We start from the raw sequence: 25,273 nt of genomic DNA on the forward strand, positions 1-25,273 counted from the left end.
TTTCTTTCCCCCCTCATATTGAATCCTGCGGCTTATTTGTTGATTTATTTGGGTTAATAGGTAACACTTTCTTTGACAACGGTGTCATAAGACTGCCATAAGACCGTCATTATTATGACATGACATGACATTATCATGGGCATTGATGACATTATGAATTATGTCATTAACTCCATTTATGCCCGGCTAGGATCTTTGCATCCATTCAAAAAGAGAGATCATTTGCCGGATGACACAAAATGGCATCGGTCATAAGCATTCATTAATGCTTAGGGCAGTGTCATGTCATAATTATGATGGTCTTTTAACAGTCTTATGGCACCACTGTCAAATAAAGTGTAACCAAATACCATAATTAGCAATAAATGAAACAATTGGAACAGTAACTGAAGAAATAATTAGTACAGAAAATGAATTTTGATTGTTATTTAAATCTGTAACGCTGCAATGCATGTTTCGAGGCATGTTGGATGACAACATTGTTGAGAGCAGTTGGCAGCAGAGGTTGACTGTCTCCTCCAAGGAAGCGGCGATGGCCAGATGAAGCTTCTTGAAGCAATGAAGCTTTGCAACCAATTGCTTCAAAGCTTCATGTTGGTTCATTTGATCTTATGAGAGTCTTATGATGCCGCTGTCTAATATACAGTGGGGAGAACAAGTATTTGATACACTGCCAATGGGAAAACCCATTGGCAGTGTATCAAATACTTGTTCTCCCCACTGTAGTTGTCAACGGTTAATCTCTTTTGGTTTAAATATCCCATAATACAGTTAGGACAACTGTATTTTGTCGTCCAGTGTGGTTTATCTATGAACAAATGCCGTTTTCGTGTCAAATTTGGTGGGTGGCAGTTTATAGTCAGGTGCACCTAACAGTCCGAAAATTACAGTATATCATTTGAGTTTTTTTAACTGCAAATTTATAACCTCTTAATCAGATTATTTTCTTAAATCTAGTCAAATAATTTCCTCCATCTTGTTTTGACTGCTAAAGACTAGTTAACGGATTAATGCGTCAGATTATTCCATATACTTTATAGATTAATGCGTCAGATTATTCCATTTACTTTAAGTCTACCATTTGTTCTTATTGAGCCCATACATCTAAGAATTGGTCATTTTTTTCACCTAAATCAAGAAAAAATGCTTTAAATAATGTTTTTAACAATATCTATTCTTGAAATATGAAAATTTGACATAGCAAAGTTTTTTTTTTAGTTTTTTTTTTAGATTAAATACAGTAATTTCTTTGATCAAAATAAGCCTGTTAAGCTTATTTTCAGCTAGCTATTTTACTTATTTTAAGAAATCTAAGTGTCTAAATTTACTTGACGGACTGATAGATAATTTTACTTATTTCTAGTAGATTTACACTGAAAACAAGGGGATTTAAATAGTTTTAAGGAGGTGTGTTTTTGCTATGTGCTTCCATTACTTGTGTTGCATCGAAACCATTGTTTAGCTCTTGATAACATTTCCCAGATGCCTGGTATCAGTCGATACTGTAGCGATACTGATGTTTTTATTATTTTAATTTTTTTTTTTTTTTTCAAATCACCAAAATATATTTTTTGTCTTTTAATTCTAAATTTCTGCATACTCACTTGAATGCTAAGTCATTTTATGATGTCTTGGTCAGACACTGCTTCACTCATTGACATCCTCTAGCGATAAACTCATGATTGGGCGTCTTTCATCATCTAGGGAAGGGAGACAAGCGCTCCTTTTTTTTACAGCAACATGTGTGGCTAGCAGCCATCTTGGGTAGGGCAACTGGCAGATGGAAACTAGATCCTGAACGATTCATATTGCGTAGCATCGGTACGTTATTTCTCTTTCTCCCCGATACTGATGACGCTATTTCGTGTTAGCTAACTTTATGGGGAAAACCCTTTTGAGTTCCTTGTAAAGGCCAATGATATGTCAGTATCGCTGCATAAGCACCAATGGCGTTGACAGTAACGACAGTGCCAGAAAGAGATATCCAAAGCGACTTTTCCCTTATCAACAGCTCCAGCAACAGGGATGGAAATATGTGAAGGAAAATAGATGGGCTTTGTAGCGTTTGAAGACTTGACAGGTGTGACACACCTGAAACTAATCCCACCGCTTGACTGGCACCACTGTTTGTCAGAACGACGGCTCGGGCAGATCTGAATAATACCATTTTGTGTCTACGAACAAGGTATGAAGACGAGAATAACTACCTGATACTTAACCACTGAATACGTAAACTATTTTCAATTGGTTTTTGTGTGACATTTTTGGCTATTTCCGCAAGGGTTTGATACTGTGAATACAAGGGGTTTACAGTTGAGTAGAGGGAATGTAAAAACAACCTGGTCCATGATGTCTTTGACTTTGTCCTGTTCACAATCCAGGATCACCCGTCGCTCTTTCTTGTTTTCCAGATCCTGGAAAAGCGAGCGGTAGGCTTCATCTTTGCGCTCATCTTTTAGATTGCCCACGTTGATGGCCGTCACTTGCCACTTCCTCTCGGCCGCCGTGTCCAGGACCACCTGAAGTGTTGTCAGGCCTAAAAAAGGGGAGGTCGGAAAATCTTAAATTTAGCATTCGGTTCTCATTTTCCTGGCAACAAAATCTGAAAATAAACATGAAAAGGCTGACAGTTTTTTTGATTAGATTGGATTTGACATTTATCACTCGAGATGTCCGATAATGACTTTTTGACTGATAACCGATATTTCAATTTCAAAAAACTCAAACAAAAATACACAAGGTCCCAGTTGAAGCCTGGGACCGTGTGGTTTGGTCAAGTGAGACCAAGATTGAGCTTTTTGGCAACAAACACTCTAAGTGGGTCTGGCGTGCCACGAAAGATGCGCATGCTGAAAAGCACCTCATACCCACTGTGAAGTATGGGGGTGGGTCAGTAATGCTGTGGGGCTGTTTCGCTTCCAAAGGCCCTGGGAACCTTGTTAGAGTGCATGGCTTCATGAATGCTTTGAAAAACCAGGACATTTTAAATCAAAATCTGTTGCCCTCTGCCCGAAAGCTGAAGATGGGTCGTCACTGGGTCTTTCAGCAAGACAATGACTCTAAACATATGGCCAAATCTACACAGAAATGGTTCACCAGACACAAAATCAAGCTCCTCCCATGGCCATCTCAGTCCCCAGACCTTGTTTTGTTGGCAAAAGGGGGCTGTACAAAGTATTAACACCAGGGGTGCTATTAATTGTGACACACATTATTTGATGTCAAAAATGTTTTTCTTTATGTGGGATTTTTTCCCCACTGAATGAATGCACTTGTATTGAAGGTTGGATTTTTCTCTTTTTTTCCATTAAGGTCCCATATTATTTTAATTTAAAAAAAATATTAGAAGCTAAAAACCACATCTTTTTCAGGGGTGCCAATAATTATGGAGGGCACTGTATTCGTGACTGGCACAATATAAAGTTGCTCTGCGAGATCAGTAAAAGAGGCAGCTTTGAGGCAAGTTGAAGAAATAAAATACTTTTCTCATCCATATCCTTCACTGAGACATTACGGAATTGTGACTCCAAGTAAGGAGATAAAATTGAAACGCATTTGAGATTGACACAAGTACTCATAGTTGTCTCTTGGTGAGATCTTGAAAGGATACAACTGTGAGACTTTATTGAAAAATTGTGCTAGTAGAACTATTCTCAAGACATACTCATGTAATGCTCACTATGAGACTTACTTCTCATGAGACATTTGAGAAAACTGAGAAAACCAATCTGGTCTCGATTATTGCTGATTCATTTCCCAGAGATGTAAATGAGACATGAACAAGATCTCATCTTCAATTTTGCTTTGCTATGGGCAGGTTGAGCTAACATTCGTTCAATCGCTGCTAACCTTCCAGCTTCAAATTGATTGGAAGTCTATTAGTGATAAACTCAGACACGGCGCTCGGCATACGCATAACACGCACTGCGCGTAGGGCACCAACTCTGCCTGAAGGGGCACCAAAAAAAAAAAAAATCAAGTTTGTAAAAAATCCTAAAAAATAGTAATTGTAATAATAACATTATATAGTATTCAAAATAAAACTTATAACTTATAAATGCAAGTAATACAAATATAAGTAACATAGGCTCATTATTTACACAAAAAAAGAATCTCCTGTGCGGCCCTCTCATCAGTCTACCTTTGGTGCCCCCCCCCCCCCACAATTCCCAAGTGATTTGCTCCATTATGCTTCAGTCGCAAATTTGGCAGAAGTTTATTCTTGAAAGGAAATGTCATCGAAAACACAACAAGAGTCGGAGGCGGAAAAAATGAAGAGGAAAAAGCAGCGAGATGATGCCCGCGCATCACTTGCAGGTAAGAATGTTTTTTTTTTTTTTAAACAATTGTTTATTTATTATCAGCTACGTTTACATGACTACAATAATCTGATAACTAGGAATAACCAGGTAATGACAATAATGAGATTTGACGCATTTACGTGCACTTCAGTGATGTGATAATCAGGAAAAACCTGGTTTACATGTTAAGTCAATAGTTCGATTTCTTTCCAAGTACATGACGTAAAACTCTTGGTCTCAGCATAGGCCTTCCTCCATGTCTACCAAAAACCCATGCTTGCTTGAAGTTGTCCCACTGAACCTCTTCAAATGCGAGTGCGGCGATTGCGTTACACAAGCTCGCCAACTGCAGAGTAGGCCCATAGGCTGAAAGCGAATCAGTTTGGCGTCCCTAAGGCCTCTCTAGCGACATCCGTTTTTCCATTTGTACACATGCTCAGAGATGTAAAATAGCGGTGTTTATCAGATAAATATAGCGGATCATGCTCTTTACATGACCACATGAACAATCTGGTAACTCCAGAAATCGGGTTATGATCGGTTTATGAGTGTGCACAACCCCAAAAAAAACACTCCAAAACGCCGTGGTGGAAATGATGTGACTTGCAAATCCATTGCACAATGAAAATTAAATGGAATGTTACGAGACATCCCGGTAGTGGTTTTATGCAACGACTATGTTGATACCGAAATTTTTCCATTAGTAAGAAGCCGTAGTCATTTTTGAGAGGCCAAGAGCGACATCTACTGGTGAAACTAATTAGAAAAAAAAAAACAATCTTAAAGCTATGTAGATTTCCCCTTTCATATTCATTGTTTCCACACTATGTCCAGAATGTTTAGATAGTGCCCTATCAGTCCATGTCTATAAAGGTATAATATTAAAGTTTTCATGTACAGTGCCTTGCAAAAGTATTGGGCCCCCTTGAACCTTGCAACCTTTCGCCACATTTCAGGCTTCAAACATAAAGATATAAAATTTTAATTTTTTGTCAAGAATCAACAACAAGTGGGACACAATCGTGAAGTGGAACAAAATTTATTGGATAATTGAAACTTTTTTAACAAATAAAAAACTGAAAAGTGGGGCGTGCAATATTATTCGGCCCCCTTGCGTTAATACTTTGTAGCGCCACCTTTTGCTCCAATTACAGCTGCAAGTCGCTTGGGGTATGTTTCTATCAGTTTTGCACATCGAGAGACTGACATTCTTGCCCATTCTTCCTTGCAAAACAGCTCGAGCTCAGTGAGGTTGGATGGAGAGTGTTTGTGAACAGCAGTCTTCAGCTCTTTCCACAGATTCTCGATTGGATTCAGGTCTGGACTTTGACTTGGCCATTCTAACACCTGGATACGTTTATTTTTGAACCATTCCATTGTAGATTTGGCTTTATGTTTTGGATCATTGTCCTGTTGGAAGATAAATCTCCGTCCCAGTCTCAGGTCTTGTGCTGATACCAACAGGTTTTCTTCCAGAATGTTCCTGTATTTGGCTGCATCCATCTTCTCGTCAATTTTAACCATCTTCCCTGTCCCTGCTGAAGAAAAGCAGGCCCAAACCATGATGCTGCCACCACCATGTTTGACAGTGGGGATGGTGTGTTCAGGGTGATGAGCTGTGTTGCTTTTACGCCAAACATATCGTTTTGCATTGTGGCCAAAAAGTTCATTTTTGGTTTCATCTGACCAGAGCACCCTCTTCCACATGTTTGGTGTGTCTCCCAGGTGGCTTGTGGCAAACTTTAAACGGGACTTTTTATGGATATCTTTGAGAAATGGCTTTCTTCTTGCCACTCTTCCATAAAGGCCAGATTTGTGCAGTGTACGACTGATTGTTGTCCTATGGACAGACTCTCCCACCTCAGCTGTAGATCTCTGCAGTTCATCCAGAGTGATCATGGGCCTCTTGGCTGCATCTCTGATCAGTTTTCTCCTTGTTTGAGAAGAAAGTTTGGAAGGACGGCCGGGTCTTGGTAGATTTGCAGTGGTCTGATGCTCCTTCAATTTCAATATGATGGCTTGCACAGTGCTCCTTGAGATTGTTTAAAGCTTGGGAAATCTTTTTGTATCCAAATCCGGCGTTAAACTTCTCCACAACAGTATCTCGGACCTGCCTGGTGTGTTCCTTGGTTTTCATAATGCTCTCTGCACTTTAAACAGAACCCTGAGACTATCGCAGAGCAGGTGCATTTATACGGAGACTTGATTACACACATTTGGATTCTATTTATCATCATCGGTCATTTAGGACAACATTGGATCATTCAGAGATCCTCACTGAACATCTGGAGTGAGTTTGCTGCACTGAAAGTAAAGGGGCCGAATAATATTGCACGCCCCACTTTTCGGTTTTTTATTTGTTAAAAAAGTTTAAATTATCCAATAAATGTTGTTCCACTTCACGATTGTGTCCCACTTGTTGTTGATTCTTGACAAAAAAATTAAATTTCATATCTTTATGTTTGAAGCCTGAAATGTGGCGAAAGGTTGCAAGATTCAAGGGGGCCGAATACTTTTGCAAGGCACTGTATCTGTGTTTTAAATATGGGCCTGCATAATACTATAATTAATTTAGAAAATGTTTGTCCCATGGTTCAAAACAATATTTCACCGTATAATCCCTGAATGTTTTGTCTTGTATTGGTGGATGGGGGGCTGGGGGGGGGGGGGGGGGGGGCACCACAAAGCATTTATGCCTAGGGCACCAAAATAGCTAGCGCCGGCCCTGGATAAACTAATTGGTGGAAGGGTACATCTTGACCAGAGGACAAACAAATTGATTTTTTTTTACCTCTTACCGTTGACAGGGCAACCACTACAAAAAAAAAAAAACTATTGACCAAGTAACAAAATGACCACCAACTTGGATGAGCCAACCAACCAAAAGCTCTAAGCAAGATGAAGCAATATTACGCTAGAAAGACGTTTAACAATGCGGCAGACACGACATATTCATGGTCTGGCATTGTTGCTTTATTGCGGATTGCCTGCCATCTCAGGCTTGTTAAAAAGACTCAGTGATTCAGTGCCTTTATGCAACGAGCTTGTCAGGGTGAGTCACAGGTATTCCAAACGTGGGAGGGAAGCGCCTCAAACAGCACGCGGTGCGCGACAGGCAATACATTTTCGATAAGTTCTCTTCATTGTTGATTCCCTCTATTGTTGCTTTTTTACTGTTCATTAAGAAAATAGATTTTCAAGTATAATAAAATTCTTAAGCAAAGAAAAACGCTCTCACATAAAAACAAAACGGTAAGAAATAGTTTGGCAGACTCAGAACAAGCTTAATTTGCCTTGATTTGAGATATTTGACTCAGATTGGTTCTGAGTTGCTTTAGCGGTGAGCTAATAATCCCAATCTAGGACACTATTGTCACTCTAATTGTTTTAGTCTGGGTAAAACTATGACATATTTCTGCGTTAATTCGTTTTTGAGCTGCCAGCTGTGATATGACTAATCGACAGATCCAATAAAATCTCTCTGCAAGTGTGCAAAACATCCATTTCGGATCTGATTAACGAGTCTTTGAATGCGGTGGCACGGCCAAATGTGCTCCTCCAGTCTTTATATCACCATCTTGTTCAGCCTTTTATTCCATTTTTTCACCCCTCAAAACTGATTCCCAGCCTGGATGAGACATTTAATTACGCCTCTTGATCAATGTGACGTTCCCGGTGAGTTAAAGACGTTCCACAGCTGAATCTCGCCCATATCGATCCTCAGCTTGCGCTTTAATAAAAAAGGCTGGCATGTATAATCTTGGCCTGACGGCAGTGGGGTGAAATATCGATCGATTTCATTTTGTGACAGTGCGGGGAAGATGAGGGGGCTCGTGGGTTTCTCAAAACCATCTATGCATCTCATAATAACAACGAGGACACGATGTTCTGGATGAACCAGGACCTGAAGTGAGTCGTTCTGACTACAGCGAATCATGTGGTAATGTAATCATTGAAGCTGCATTTGGCTAGTTAGGTTTTGAATAGTGTTGCACCAACACCATCTTTTGCCTCCTGATTCCGTCTGATATCGGTCGACGCCAATACAGTACCGATAAATTTTTTAAGTTGTCCGAAAATGACTTTTTAACTGATAACGGATATTGTCCAACTATGCGGTCGAGGACTTATTATGGCTAATTGTATTGTGATGCCCCACTGGATGCTTTAATAATGATAATGCTAATATAACAAATCCCAAGCACCTTAGTTTGGAGACATCTAATGGTGAATAAGCATGACTGCTGTGCTAAGCTGTGACCAGCCATTGTAAAAAGGCATAAGGTTTTTAAAATTTTAAATGCTTTTATCTGCCGCTATGATTTGCTACTTGATAACATCAGATTTTTTTTTAGTAATAAATTACTGCATACTCTCTTAAAAATAAATAACTGCTATCTTGGCTTGATCTGACATTTGACATTAATAGACATCCAATCCATTTGTAGTGGGAGGGTGGCAGTGCATGGCTCATTCAAATATAGTGTAAAAGGCCAATAGTTAATTTTGTGTATTTTAAATAATATTTGTGAAAGATCCTTTTGTATTTGTGGGTTGTGTTCGAACAGATCCAGACTTTCATGATGCAAAACAATCTTTTGGACTCATTTCAGTCTGGATTTCGGCCACAACACAGCACCGAGACCATGCTTATCAAAGTCCTAAATGATATTCGTCGGAATAACGATGCAGGCAAATCATCTGTTCTGTTACTATTGGATCTCAGCGCCGCATTCGACACGGTTGATCACAACATACTACTCAGCAGATTGGAACAGTGGGTAGGGCTTACCGACACTATACTTCAGTGGTTCACATCCTATTTACATGATAGGGATTTCTTTGTGTCAATCGGAAACCATCAGTCAGAACGAACCAAATTCACGTGTGGAGTCCCTTAAGGGTCAATTCTTGGACCACTTTTATTTAACATCTATATGCTTCCCTTAGCTCAGATAATGGAACAGTATGACGTCTCCTATCATGCCTATGCAGATGACACACAACTGTACATTTCTGTGTCCCCACATGATTATAGTCCCTTAGTCTCCCTGAGTAAATGCATTCATCAAATCAATGAATGGATGTGCCAGAATTTTCCAGAATGTGCCAGAATAAGACAGAGGTAATCATTTTTGGGCCAAAAACAGGAAAGTTCAAAAATCAGCAGGCAACTTAGCTCAATGTCACTTACAGCTACAAATCAAGTCAGAAACCTTGGCGTAATTATTGACTCGACCTAAGATTTGATAACCATCTAAAGTCCGTCACTAAATCCGCTTATTACCACCTAAAAATATAACCAGAATTAAGCGGCTTCTGACTCAACAAGACATGGAAAAACTTATGCATGCATTCATTTTCAGCAGATTGGACTATTGCAACAGTATATTTACGGGTGTTGATAAAAAATCAGTCAGGAAGCTGCAGCTAGTACAGAATGCTGCAGCCAGAGTCCTCACAAATACAAGGAAGCTGGACCACATTACACCGGTTTTGAAATCGCTACACTGGCTTCCAGTGAGTCAAAGGATAGACTATAAAATACTACTACTCGTCTACAAAACACTTAATGGCCTTGGACCAAAATACATGCTTGATTTGTTAGATTCCTATGAGACATCTAGACCCCTAAGGTCGTCTGGAACCGGTCTTCTGCATGTTCCAAGAACAAGAACCAAGCAGGGTGAGGCAGCATTTAGTTATTATGCTCCTCACCTCTGGAACAAGTTACCTGAACGTCTGAAGTATGCTCAAACTGTTAGCTCTTTTAAATCAGGGCTAAAAACGCTTTTGTTTAGCACTGCATATCCATAACTGTCTATATATTTCAATCTACTTGCTTTCTATTCCTCTTGTGCTTATCTCCATTGCTGATTTCAATTATTATTAGTAGTAGTAGTTTTTGTTTTATTTTTATTTATTTATTTTTATTCTATTTGTTATTAAATGCGATTTTTATGTATAATTTTATTTCCGATTTTGATTGTCTTGGTTTTTACGTTGTATTGATTTCAAATTTGATTTTTATGATCTTCATGTGATGTAAATCACTTTGAATTGTGTTGAATTGTGCTATATAAATAAATTTTCCTTGCCTTGACTATTTTTGTAAATTGCTTAATTGTTTGGACCAATGCTGCGCGTATATAAACAACATAATATCCGGTTGTAAATCAGCAGACATCTGCATCTTAGCAACGCAGGACCCGGTAAGATCACTTCCCTGTTATGATATCAATGCTTCGCCTTTTTAACATCTAACAAACGCGAACTATTGTATTTTGATTTGACCAGCTGATGTTTCCTCGCTGGTCTTGGAGCGGCTTCCATTTTCGGGTTGATTTGCACGCCTCGGAGAGCGCAGCGAGGTATTTTATTTGTTTGGAATTTATTTGATCACTGTGAAATACTAATTGTTTTGTATGAATTTTAGTTTCACGGTGAGAATCGTGAGGATTGTATGGAATAAAGAAACCTTACACATCAGTCGATCTCACGTCGTCATTCCGAGGGGGTGCTACATGTAGTATAGTATAGTACAATACTGGTAGTCCCCGGGTTACGAACGAATTCTGTTCCCATGCTGGCGAAGTAACCTGAATTTCCAAGGAAGTCGGAATTACCCCTTAAGTATCCCCAAATACCCTCTTAATCTGAAAATAACTATCCAAAAACATGTACCATACCTCGTTTTCGCCAAGACAAAGCTAAGTCTGAGTTAGACAGCGAGCTAAGATGTAATCCTCCCCTCTCTCTCTCACGCGGCTGCACGACTTCTTCGTGTGCGCAAATACAATGGTATCTGAACCTTTTGGAATTTCTCACATTTGTGCAGAAAATTACCATCAAATGTGATCTGATTTTTGTTAAAATCACACAGATATAAAGGCTTTGTCTGCTTTAACTAAAACCACCCAAACATTTATAGGTTTTCATATTTTAATGAGGATAGCATGCAAACAATGACAGAAGTGGGAGAAAATAAGTAAGTGAACCTTCTGCCTAAGGAGACTTAAAGAGCAATTGAAACAAATGTTTACCAAACATTTTAAGTCAGGTGTATGCCCAAGCCCAATCACTGAAGAGTGGTTTAAAGCTGCCCTACCCACTATAAAACACACACCTGGTAAGAATTGTCTTGATGAAAGCGTAATCTGATGTGCATCACGCCTCGGTCAAAAGAGCTGTGATCGAGGATTGTTGATTTGTATAAAGCTGGGAAAGAATACAAAACCATCTCTAAAAGTCTGGATGTTCATCAATCGACAGTCAGCGAAGTTGTCTACAAGGAGTGGCGTCCACCGCCATGAGTTCGCAGAATACTCAGAGAGGTAAAAAAAAGAACCCTAGAGTGTCTGCTAAAGCCTTACAGAAATCACTGGCACCGTCCAATATCTCTGTGAACACATCAATTATATGTAAAACTATGGTCAAGAATAGTGTTCATGGGAGGACTCCACGGAGAAAGCCACTGCTGTCTAAAAAAAACATTGTTGCTTGTTTAATGTTCGGAAAAAGGCACTTGGACACTCCACAGATGTTTTGGCAAAATGTTTTGTGGACTGATTAAACCAAAGTTGAATTGTTTGCGAGTAACACATAACGTCATGTGTGGAGGAAAAATGGAACAGCTCACCAACATCAACAACTTATCCCCATCGTGAAGCATGGTGGAGGGAGCATCATGATTTGGGGCTGTTTTGCTACCTCGGGGCCTGGACAACTTGCAATCCTTTATGGAATAATGAATTCAAAACTTTATCAGGATGCTTTTGCTCGAAAACCTAAGGCTGTCTGTCAGACAGTTGAAGCTAAAAAGAGAATGGATGCTGCAACAAGACAATGATCCAAAACACAGTAAATTAACTTCAGAATGGTTTTACAAAATACACGTTCTGGAGTGGCCAGGTAAAAGTCCAGACTTAAACCCCATTGAGATGCATGACCTAAAGACAAGCAATTCATGCCAGACATTCCAGGAATCTGACTGAACTACAGCAGTTTTGTAGAGAAGAATGGGCCAAGATAAGTCCTGATCGATGTGCTAGAGTCTGGTTGAAGTTATTGCTGCCAAACAAAATATTAAATGTGATAGTTTACTTACCTATTTTCCCCCATCATTGTTTGCAGACTATCCTCATTAAAATATGAAAACCGTAAATGTTTGGGTGGTTTTAGTTAAAGTAGACATTGTTTTTTCATCTGTGTGATTTTGACAACGATCAGCTCACATTTGATGGTGATTTTATGCAGAAATGTGAGAAATTCCAAAAGCTTCAGATACTTTTTCATACCACTGAACATTCTTCTTCGTGTGTCCACACTCTCTTACTCGCATGCTCTAAGCTTGATGCGCCGAAATAAGAGCATGCATCACAAAACAAAAGTCAATATTATAATCAAATACACATTTTGCCAAAGGGCAAACCAGTCATATTCATAAAATAAAGAAAAAAAATAAGATACTGTGAGGTACAATAAGGGACTGTTTACATGAAAAAAAGAGACACTGGGGCAAATAAGTATTTAGCCAACCACTAATTGTGCAAGTTCTCCCATATTGAAAATATTAGAGAGGCCTGTAATTGTCAACATGGCTAAACCTCAACCATGAGAGACAGAATGTGGGGGGAAAAAAATCACATTGTTTGATTTTTAAAGAATTTATTTGCAAATCATGGTGGAAAATAAGTATTTGGTCAATACCAAAAGTTCATCTTAATACTTTATGTACCCTTCATTGGCAATAACGGAGGCCAAACATTTTCTGTAACTCTTCACAAGCTTTTCAAACACTGTTGCTGGTATTTTGGCCCATTCCTCCATGCAGATTTCCTCTAGCACAGTGATGTTTTGGGGCTGTTGTTGGGCAACACAGACTTTCAACTCCCTCCACAGATTTTCTTTGGGGTTGAGATCTGGAGACTGGCTAGGCCACTCCAGAACCTTGAAATGCTTCTTACGACCAACTCCTTTGTTGCCCTGGCTGTGTGTTTGGGATCAGTGTCATGCTGAAAGACCCAGCCACATCTCATCTTCAATGCCCTTGCTGATGGAAGGAGATTTTCACTCAAAATCTCTCGATACATGGCCCCATTCATTCTTTCCTTTACACAGATCAGACGTCCTGGTGCCTTTTCAGAAAAACAGCCCCAAAGCATGATGTTTCCACCCCCATTCTTCACAGTGGGTGTGGTGTTCTTCGGATGCAATTCAGTATTCTTTCTCCTCCAAACACGATAACCTGTGTTTCTACCAAAAGTTCTATTTTGGTTTCATCTGACCATAACACATTCTCCCAGTCCTCTTCTAGATCATCCAAATGCTCTCTAGCGAACCGCAGACGGGCCTGGACGTGTACTGGCTTCAGCAGGGGGACACGTTTGGCAGTGCAGGATTTGAGTCCCCGGCGGCGCATTATGTTACTGATAGTAACCTTTGTTACTGTGGTCCCAGCTCTCTGTCGGTCATTCACGAGGTCCCCTTGTGTGGTTCTGGGATTTTTGCTCACCGTTCTTGTTATCATTTTGACGCCACGGGGTGAGATCTTGCATGGAGCCCCAGATCAAGGGAGATTATTAGTGGTCTTGTACGTCATCCATTTTCTAATAATTGCTCCCACAGTTGATTTCTTTACACCAATCATTTTACCTATTGCAGATTCAGTCTTCCCAGCCTGGTGCAGGTCTACAATATTGTCTCTGGTGTCCTTCGACAGCTCTTTGGTCTTGGCCATAGTGGAGTTGAGAGTGAGACTGACTGAGGTTTTGGACAGGTGTCTTTTATACCGATAATGAGTTAAAACAGGTGCCATTAATACAGGTAACGAGTGGAGCCTTGTTAGACCTCGTTAGAAGAAGTTAGACCTCTTTGACAGCCAGAAATCTTGCTTGTTTGTAGGTGGCCAAATACTTATTTTCCACTCTAATTTTGGATATTAATTCTTTAAAAATCAAAATATGTGATTTTCTGTTTTTTTTCTTTTCTCCACATTCTGTCACTCATGGTTGAGGTTTACCCATGCTGACAATTGCAGGCCTCTCTAATCTTTTCAAGTAGGAGAACTTATACAATTGGTGGCTGACTAAATACATATTTGCCTCACTGTGATAAATTATTAAACAAAGACTGATACAAGTACTAGTTCTGAACTTTTATTCAAAGAAGTACTCCATCATTAGTTACTTCCCTAGATTAAATATAAACACGACAGCAGCTCCTGTACGAGTCGGATAGGACTGAGACCGAGTCACGAACACGCTCATTGAATAGAAGTGCATGTTGCATGCATGAAGCCTGGTGAGTGCACACAGAAGGCATGACGTGAATAATGCACTTGTATGAAGAGAGTATTGACTTGTGAGTGCTGGCTTGTTGGCTTAACAAGGATTTAGTGCAGTACTGCTCTTTCCTCCATTTCATTCCACACGAAACATGACACATACACACACATACGCTATGCATCTATAGCAACTCCTCAGATGCCTTTCATTCTCTGCCCTTTCCGTGCTCCCAACCCTACTCTCCTCTCATTCAGCAACTCCTGAATAATTACAAAGAAAGCAACCACCTCTGTCCCCAAAGAAAACAAGAAAAATCCTTAAAACATGCCGCATGAAACCTGCTGCTTACTGTACGAGTGCGACGGGCAGCGAGTGGGACCGCAGTGCATATATTTCGCCATTGCACGGCTGTCTAATTAGGTCAGTGTGATCCTTTCGTTCCCATGGCAACCAATGTGTGGCAAAAGGAGGGATGGAAGGAGGAGAAGAGCGCTAGAAGTGACTGGGCAGGTCGCTAAGTGATGCGAGGATGTGTGTGGGTGCATTTGACGGATGTGAGGGAATCGTCACCGGTTAGGAGGACTTCTATTCGCACATCCAGTCACTTTATGCTGTTATATAAAATGTCCACTCAACAGACACGTTATTAGGTACACCTGCCCCATGTGATTGAATCTTGAGCAGAAAAATGTTACTTGAAAAAGCTCGATTTTGAGTCATTAAACTTTGAAACTTAGACCTACTCAAACACAAGGATAAAAACAGTATCGTCAAGTAGGAATGTGCCGATAACATATTTTCGCATGCGAGTCTGACTCCGTGTCAGGTAATTTGGAGAATCTGCCAATACCGAGTCCTGATCCGATACTGTGGGGGGAAAAAAAAGCACTCTTAAAGTCCCACTCCCTTGAACAAAGCTATCCCAGCATTACAGCTATGTAAAAGGAGTAATTGGTATAACAGTGGTTTCAACGAAGAAAAAAGAAACTTCACAAATCAATTTTTTTTGTCGTGCAGCACAAAATAAGGTCGCAAACAAATTATGTGTAAATACATCAATTTGTTTTACATAACGAAAACTGCTGGTCATCCAATATAAAAAAATTGAGCAATCTTGGTTATGAATTTATCAGATCAGGGACACCCATAATACAAAGTTTGAATTAACAATGACACAAAATCACAAAGATAGGTTTCTCCTTAAAGCAACACTTTTCAGTTTTGGTCAATTTTAGCAATGCCGGTGAACAAAAGCGGTAGTGTTTTGCCTGTAGGAAGACTGCATTTCAAATGAGGACTAGTGCACACCTGCACAGTGTCGTAAAATCATCATTCAATCAAAAATCAATCTCCCGATCGCCTGCAGATGGATTAAACAACATTTCTGTTTCCAGCTGCTATGTGACGGATGCATAGTAATAAGGTAATGAAATGAATCCAGTTGTTGCTAAACAATAGAATATGACGGTTAGCAACCGTGTGGCTTAGAATGGCTAACACCCCCATCTCACCCGAACTCTTCATTGCTGACGAGTTTGGTTGGTTTGGTTGGTTGTCTCTTTTTTCCTCCTCTGACTAAATGTTTTATTTCTTTTGTTGCTCTGCCACCTTTGCAGAATCCGCGCAAAAGCGTCCGCATCGACTTCCGTCTTGAATGAATGGGGAAAGGGGAAAGGGGAAAGTGACGTTTTCCCGGAAAGCAATCAGCACATTTGTAGTTTTTTTTTTGTGTGCCAGGGTTCCTGCCGCCCTCCTTAAAGTTAATTAATAATGCTGAAAGTGATACGGACCCCCTCAAGATATAAAGAGGTGTCCTTCAACTAGTTGTCATTCAACATATTATCACAAATGTTATGAAAATATTTTGCAAAGGTTGAAAAGTTACCTAGTGTTGCTTTAAAGAAGCACTGAAAATGGCACACATTTACATAAAATTTGGGCTTTAATCCAAATTTGGCAGACTATGTTTGTAAATTCAGACATGGTTTCTTAATACAGGCTTCGTTCTGATAGTTCTCTTTATAGGACCCCTGAAAATTGCCACAATAACCACAAAAATGGTCCACCAAATGTATTTAAAGCTAACTGAAACTGGTTTCGGGAATGAATTTTCTTAAAGGGACCCCTGACCACAACCAAAATGATCCTGATAATAACAAATTCAAACCAAAATGGCTTTCTTTTTTGGGTATGGCTTCTTGAGACTTTTTTGTTTTGTTTTGTTTTGTGTGTGTTCACTCTCAACACGCTTACCAAATGTCATGTTGTTTAGTGAAGAAGAACTCTCCCAATTGCAGACAAATATTATTTTTTGCATTATTATTATGATTTTAAGTATGGAGGTCAAGAGCTGCAGGGCCCATCACCTCCACTGCATGTCAGAACTACCCTACACGTCAACTTGATATTGTATCCAAAAAAAAAACCCTCACACACAAACACACATCCTTATAAACGCGTGTATGGCTGATTGTTTGTGACAAGCCCCCTTTCATTAAATGTACCTGGGGGGTTAAAATACACAGTTGTGGGAGGGGGCCAACATAAACATTGAAGACTTGGGGAAATCTTTGGTAGTATGAGGACAAAATCAACTTCCACACTCACAAAAAAAGAAAAAAACATCAACCTTGGAGCAATCTTTGAACTCAAGCATGGAAGTAGTCTACATTTTTTTTTTTTCTTATTTTTGTATTTTTATGGAAGTAGTCTTCAAGTGAGTTCATGCCTTTACTGTTCATGTTTTTTTTAAACTCAAGATTTGATTAAAAGTATTATTATTACCCAATACATGTTATTTAAATAGCTGTACTGTATTATTTTTTTTGTATCAAATAAATTACATTTCTTTGATACTTAAATGATATATTTTTTAACTGACAATACAGATGAACAAATAAATACTTAAAAAAAAAAAAGTATTTCATTTCATACATTTTGTTTTGTATATGATTCGTATACGTAGTTTGAATTAACATCTTGTTCAGTAATATTCACAAAAATTAATTTAATGAAAAAAGCTAATATTTAAGCATAGCTATATATTTCGATTTTAATTTTTAATTTTCAGTACAGGCATATATTTCTGAAGCTGAGTATAAATATTTTACAGACATTAATAAAATACAATTTAAAAATGTCATTAAAATGTTGTATTGTTTTATTATCTTTGTATTTTCTTATTCACATATTCAAATATTTGGAATTATTATGTTTTGTTTTGTTTTTATCATTAAATTTATTATGCTGTATTTAATATCTGAACTGTACTAGATAATGTATATACTAGTGTGTGTATATATATACATATATACATATATATATATATACATATATACACTGTGGTATGAAAAAGTATGTGAACCATCAAATGTGATCTGATCTTTGTCAAAATCACACAGATGTAAAGACAGTGTCTGCTTTAACTAAAACCACCCAAACATTTATAGGTTTTCAAATTTTAATGAGGATACCATGCAAACAATGACAGAAGGGGGAAAAATAAGTAAGTGAACCCTCTTCCTAAGGACACTTAAAGAGCAATTGAAACCAATTTTTACCAAACATTTTAAGTCATGTGTGTGCCCAATCATTGATGAGTGGTTTAAAGCTGCCCTGCCCACTATAAAACACACACCTGGTAAGAATTGTCTTGATGAGAAGTATTGTCTGATGTGCATCATGGCTCGGTCAAAAGAGCTGTCTGAAAACCTGCGATCAAGGATGGTTGATTTGTATAAAGCTGGGAAAGGATTCAAAACCACCTCTAAAAGTCTGGATGTTCATCAATCGACCGTCAGAGAAGTTGTCTACAAATGGAGAGAGTTTGGCACTGTTGCTTCTCTCCCAAGGAGCGGCCGTCCACCAAAGATGACACCAAGATTTCAGTGCAGAATACTCAGGGAGGTAGTCCAATATCTCTGTGCAGGTATCAAATATATGTAAAACTATGGCCAAGAATGGTGTTCATGGGCGGACTCCATGGAGGAAGCCACTGCTGTTGGTTGTTTAATGTTCGCAAAAAGGCACTTGGACCCTCCACAGATGTTTTGGCAAAATATTTTGTGGACTGATGAAACCAAAGTTGAATTGTTTGGGAGTAACACACAACGTCAGGTGTAGAGTAAAAATGGAACAGCTCACCAACATAAACACTTCATCCCCACCATGAAGCATGGTGGAGGGAGCATCATGATTTGGAGCTGTTTTTCTGCCTTGGGGCCTGGACAACTTGCAATTATTAATGGAAGAATACATTCAAAAGTTTATCTGGAGGTTTTGCAAGAAAACCTGAGGCCATCGATCAGACAGTTGAATCTAAAAAGAGAATGGATGCTGCATCAAGACAATGATCCAAAACAGAAGAACAAAATAAACGTTCTGGAGTGGCCAAGTCAACGTCCAGACTTGAACCCCATTGAGATGCTGTGGCATGACCTAAAGACAGCGATCCATGCCAGACATCCCAGGAATCTGACTGAACTACAGGAGTTTTGTAGAGAAGAATGGGCTAGGATTAGTCCTGATTGATGTGCCAGATTGATCTGCAGCTACAGGAAGCGTCTGGTTAAAGTTATTGCAGCCAAAGGGGTGGGGGTGTGTGGGGGGGGGGGCACAAAAGATTAAATGTGATGGTTCACTTACTTATTTTTCCTCCTTCTCTCATTATTTGCATACTATCCTCATTAAAATATGAAAACCTATAAATGTTTGAGTGGTTTTAGTTGAAGCAGTTTTTTCATCTGTGTGATTTTGACAAAGATCAGATCACATTTGATGGTGATTTTATGCAGAAATGTGAGAAATTCCAAAAGGTTCAGATACTTTTTCATACCACTGTATATATCATGTACAAATAAATTGCAGTGAAATTTACAAATACAATTCATTAAAATATTCCATCATTATTTTAGTTATTTTTTGGATATATATTACTGGTATATTGTAAAGTTGTGCTAAATGTATTTGTTAAAATATTTTAATTATAAAGGATTGGTCAAATTTATACTTTTCCTGTCATATTTTTATTTTACGATGTAGTTTACCGTGCATAATTTAAACATTTATGCTGTAATAGATTGTTATTATAAAATACAATACTGTATTGCCTTTATGGTCCAGTATTAGGGCCTTTTTTTTAATTGTATTATTATCTTAGGGCAAAACATAACATTAGTTATTAGATTAATTCATCACAATAATGATGAATTATCATACTTATGACAACATTCTTGTAGGACGCAACATTAACATAATCTATTTCCAGTCCAATTCCAATAAAGCAGCCTTGGACAAGTAAGTTTAAAACAAGGAAAAGGTGTCTTACCTCGATCGCTGTCGTACAGGTAGGCGAACTTGTCCCACTTGTAGTACTCAATGAGGCTCAGCAGTGGCCCCTTAATGTCTGGCCTCATCTGGATGATGAACTGCTGGGTGCCGTCCAGCGGGAAACTGGGCGTGATGAAGGACACGTGCAGCGTGCCGCAGAACGACGTGATGGTGTTCACCGACTTTTTGTCGTAGAATCCGAAAATGGCATAGACGCCCCTGGAGAACTGCGAGCAGACTGAAATGGAGAAAGAACAAGGTAGCGTTAATGTTTGTTGTTTCACATCCTTTAGAGCGCTTCAGGGATGTGTCCTGTTCGCAGTGTCTTCCATCTGATTAATAGATTTCCGTCTTTAGTTGCACCGGGGGAAAGCTTGTACTAAAGAGGACGGATGTATCACAAAGTTACCAAATGACACAGATGGTGTACGATATCAGAGAATCTTTCTTTTGCTCTCCTTGGAAAACAACTATGAATTGCCTGTTTTCTTTTTAGGATAGTGCAAAAGAAAAAAATTGTAGGTGCAACAGTTATCTGTGAAACATTAATAATAATGATTGAGTAATATTTGTATTGGCACTTGGCACAAAATGTTAGAATGGTAAATGGTAGATTGATTATACCCAGTGTTGTTAATCTTACTGCAAAAAAGTAATTAATTATAGTTACAAATTACTTCTCCCAAAAAGTAATTGTGTTAGTAACTCAATTACCTGAAAGTAAGAGTAATTAGTTACTTGGCAAAATAATTGGTGATAATTACTTTTTTTTTTCCTCAAAAAAAACAAAAAAAAAAAACATTGGCCACACTGTGAAGTTTTTTGTGAAGGTTTTTGGTACAATTGGCCCGAGCCCAATTCTTTACCCTAATTTACCCTTTACCCTGAATCAACTGTTAAAAGTTGTTAAAATTGCTCCCATTATTGCATTAGTTCCCTTCTCTCTACTTTCGACATATGAAAATTTTAAAACAGTTTCATCATTTAAAGATAGATTCAAGTCAAGATTTTGCCGATTTAGAAGTATTTTAGATAAAAAGTTACTTAGGTTTGCTAGGAAGGTTCTCTACAACAGAGCCATCCCAAAAAGTCTACTGCTTTAAGATGGCGGCTGTCTACTAACTCATTTAGTGCCATGTCTGTCATTTTGCATCTAGTTATATCTATGTACAGTACATGTGATATCTACCATGTCTACCATATCTACCATAACATGCTGGCGTAGTTTGTACTAGCTATCGGCTACAACATGTACTATTGGAGCTACCTAGCATGGCGTTTGCTCGGCGTCACAACTTTCTTGCCTCCTCCCTACTCCTGCTCTGCTCTGTCGTCTCGGTGAGTCCGTCTCCCTCAGACTTTTCTAACAATATAGTAACGCATGCCTTTCCGTCCTCAGTAACGGTAACGGCATTGCCAAGATGAGAAAAGTAATTAATTAGATTACCCACTACTGAAAAAAAATAACGCCGTTAGTAACGCCGTTATATTGTAGCGCCGTTATTAACAACACTGATTATACCATATATCCGCTATGAGTATATTCCACATATGAATGAATGGATGAATGAATTAATTAATTTATTGTCATTGTCATCATCATCAGTATCATTGACAGTTACAGAGTGTGGGATAGTTTGGCCAAGAAGGAGAAACATTGACACAGAATATGGAATAATTTGCCCGAAAAAAAAAGCAAATGCTAATATATATATATATATATATATATATATATATATATATATATATATATATATATATATATATATATAAATCAGAAAAAGAGCCAATTAAAACCTGTTTCATTGGAGGAACCTTCAAAAAATGTACGGCTGCTAATTGGACAATGGCTTTTTATTATACTCGCAAAAACATCATTTTCCGTCAAAAAAAAAAAAAAGCTTCAAGTGACGTTCTTTGGTCTTCTTTTAATGCTTTGTATATTTTAGACAAAACTTGGGAAATTCCCCTATCTACAAAAACCACTTTGCATTCCGCTACAGACCCTACCCACCGACGTCACAAAACCACGTGCTCGCTGTATGGTTCCGCCCACTTGTCCGTCATTTTGTCTCTGTATTAGCATTGGTTTCAATTGATCGAGGAATTTAAAATGCATTTCATGGAAGACCCGGTGCTTTCTGATGCCGTAAACTCACTGGATGTGTTGCATAAAAGGCGTTATGTGGAAAAGCTTCGTTCTATACAGTCGCCAGATCCATATTTGATGCCCAAATCGATGTTTTTCGACCCATTGTCTTCGCCCTGTCTGCCTGACATCTGCTACGCTGATATTTACAATTATCTTGTCCACACAAAATCAGCCTATTCTCACGAAAATTTGAAAAACTTCAAGAGCTTGGAGGCTTATAAATACTTCGTTGCTGGTTGGGTGAAACAGGTCCTCGTCCACGAAAATTCGTCAGGAATCTATCTTGTGCTTGGAAAGGTGAGTTACGAAATTTTCAATTCAAAATCTTTTGTTATTGCTAACATCCACTGTCAAGTCTAATGTATTTCATGTCGTTTGTCAATGGAGTTAAGGCTTTTAATGTTTATATGGTTTAGCGACAGCACTCTCACTACATACATATGTGTATGTTGTCGGCGATTAGCCTAGCAATGATCTTAATTGTGGTTATTTGTCAGCCCAAAACCCTCTAAGTATATCTTAAATGCATCTTACCGGATATAAAAGGACTACTACATAGTCTGTGGTGATTTTTTGGTGCCCAGTTTTCACGTCGAATTGCAGCCGTCCATTTCGCTCTCCTCTTTGGATCCCTCGGAATACGGTAAAACTTCAAGTCTCTCCTTCCATCTTCTCTGTTAGTGCAACCAACAGCCACACACGCCTTCACCATTTTGATTATTAATGTTAAGGAGCAGAAAAACACGCCGTAAATAGGAGGAATGTACGTAGCCGTAACAGGTTAACACTATGTTTTGACGGACAATTGGGCGGTACCATTCAGGTGAGCGGAGTTGTGACGTCACGTGGGTAGGGTCTATAGTATTAAAGCATTTAGTCACTTCCTGGTCACGTCTGCAGCTCCCGCCTCTTTCTCCTGATTGGCTCGAACATCAGATGACCAGGGAAGTAACAGTTGAGGTGTGCAAGACTGTACTACATGATGAATCAATTCATCAGGAAGTACTGTCTTACTTGCAAAGCTAATAAAATGTATGCATTTTGATTTGAAAAAAAAAAAAAAGCCTGAATTTTCCTATTAGTACATAAGATCACAATTGTATTGATAAATAAATCCATAATTGTACGAAATCCCCGATCCGATCACGTGATCGGAAATCAGGCCGATTGCGCCATTGTTCAGAGGATAGGAATTGGGTGAAAAGGATCGGGTTTTTAATTATTATTGTGAGGGCTAAAAAGTTAAAAAAAAAAAAAAAAAAATTCAGAAATACAATGGTCTTGCCAAAAGAAACAAAAAAAATTAATATACGTTTTATACTCTCCAACACTCTCGGAAAAAGCGGTAAAGGAAGTACTGTAAACAGTACAGTACTGTAACATGTTTGGAACTTTTGCGGAGATTAATGGGGGCATAGCCCCCCCAGGTGGCCGAAAATGTCATTGCATGTAATTGACTTTCCAATATATGAATTTAAAATTAAGACTTTGCCGGTAAAATATTGTCTATAAAAGTGGTAAAGCAATAAAGCAAACAACAAAAATGAACAAAATAAATAAAATATTTTTATGATGGGTCAAAATTATTTTTCAAACAGATCATGTGACTAGCACCTGAGACACTATGAGACATTTGCTTTGCTTAGCCAAAAAAACTACCTGAGGACAGAAAAAGCAAGACAGATATACTTTTTTTTTTCAAACCGAAACTTTCAAAAGCGAGAACAACTACTTAACGAGAACCAAGGATTGAAGATGTGGACCATGAAACGCTGGAGAGCACCACTAAAATGGTTTATCCCACTAATTGTACAACAGAGCCACAACTGGGTGTACCATATTCAATGGACGACGATTTTGGCCAAAAGCATAGCTGCCTGATTTATAATTCCCCTAAAAAATGATTTTAAACATAAACGCTCATTTTCAATGTGTTATTATAAGGGCTGTCAAAATTATCGCGTTAACGGGCGGTAATTAATTTTTAAATTAATCACGTTAAAATATTTGACGCAATTAACGCACATGCCCCGCTCAAACAGATTAAAATGACAGCAGAGTGTAATGTCCGCTTGTTACTTGTTTTTTGGTGTTTGGCGCCCTCTGCTGGCGCTTGGGTCCAACTGATTTTATGGCTTTAAGACCCATGAGTGAGCATGGTGTAATTATGGACATCAACAATGGTGAGCTATTAGTTTATTTTTTGATTGAAAATGTTTACAAATTTTAATAAATCGAAATTATTAAGAGGGGTTTTAATATAAAATTTCTTGTACTTAACTTATACTTATCTTTCCATTCCAACAATAATTCACAGAAAAAATATGGCATATTTTATATATGGTTTGAATAGCGATTAATTACGATTAATTAAATTTTAAGACGTAATTAACTCGATTAAAAATTTTAATCGTTTGACAGCCCTAATTATAATAAATATTCCATGCTGGAATATTCAGTCAAAAAGGATGCCGTTTCCTGTTTTACCTGTCGCCATTTTCAAACTCACCACGGCGAGGATTCGTTTCTCAAGCAGTGGCGGACTTTGCAATTTTGGGGCCGAAGGCGAACATATCCAGGGGCCCTCTTCATGGGTCAGGGATTAAAAAGGTGAGAAGGGTATGGAGGAAATATGTTCCTGTACACTAGGGCTGTCCTAAATGAAAAAATGTTTCTCCTGATTAGTCAGCCGACTAGTTTTACGATTAATCGACAAATCTAATAATTTTCTTTTTTTTACTCATTTAGCAATGAAATTTTTGTTGACGCTTATTAATTCACAAAACCATTTTGGTTTGAAGTACAAATAATCATGAAAAACACAATAATTAATCACAAATAAATAATGAGGTTGAATTCTGATAGCATTTACTAGTGCAAAAGAACGGAAGTAAACAGATTCAGACAAATATAGGGCTGTCAAACGATTAAAATTTTTAATCGAGTTAATTAAAGCTTAAAAATTAATTAATAGTAATTAATCACAACTAATTACAATTCAAACCATCTATAAAATATGCCATATTTTTCTGTAAATTATTGTTGGGATGGAAAGATAAGACACAAGATGGATATATACATTCAACATACGGTACATAAGGACTGTATTTGTTTATTATAACAATAAATCAGCAAGATGGCATTAACATTATTAAAATTCTGTTAAAGCGATCCATGGCTAGAAAGACTTGTAGTTCTTAAAAGAA

At 38.3% G+C, this 25,273-nt stretch overlaps 1 protein-coding gene across 7 annotated transcripts in view; it reads right to left on the bottom strand.

The window, feature by feature from the left end:
* gria2b (glutamate receptor, ionotropic, AMPA 2b) overlaps window positions 1-25,273 on the bottom strand; it is a 97,606-nt gene that overhangs the window by 46,262 nt on the left and 26,071 nt on the right. For all 7 annotated transcript variants that reach the window (XR_009064758.1, XM_057849604.1, XM_057849608.1 and 4 more), the window contains exons 3-4: window positions 19,914-20,153; window positions 2,340-2,536 (exon numbers count right to left, since the gene is read on the bottom strand). Coding sequence is in view for 6 of the 7 variants with exons in the window: in XM_057849604.1 (XP_057705587.1) it covers window positions 2,340-2,536; window positions 19,914-20,153 (437 nt within the window). In the remaining variant the exon portion in view is untranslated. The remainder of the gene's footprint in view (window positions 1-2,339; window positions 2,537-19,913; window positions 20,154-25,273) is intronic.

This window comes from Corythoichthys intestinalis, chromosome 11, assembly GCF_030265065.1.
Source record: "Corythoichthys intestinalis isolate RoL2023-P3 chromosome 11, ASM3026506v1, whole genome shotgun sequence".
Classification (NCBI taxonomy): domain Eukaryota; kingdom Metazoa; phylum Chordata; class Actinopteri; order Syngnathiformes; family Syngnathidae; genus Corythoichthys; species Corythoichthys intestinalis.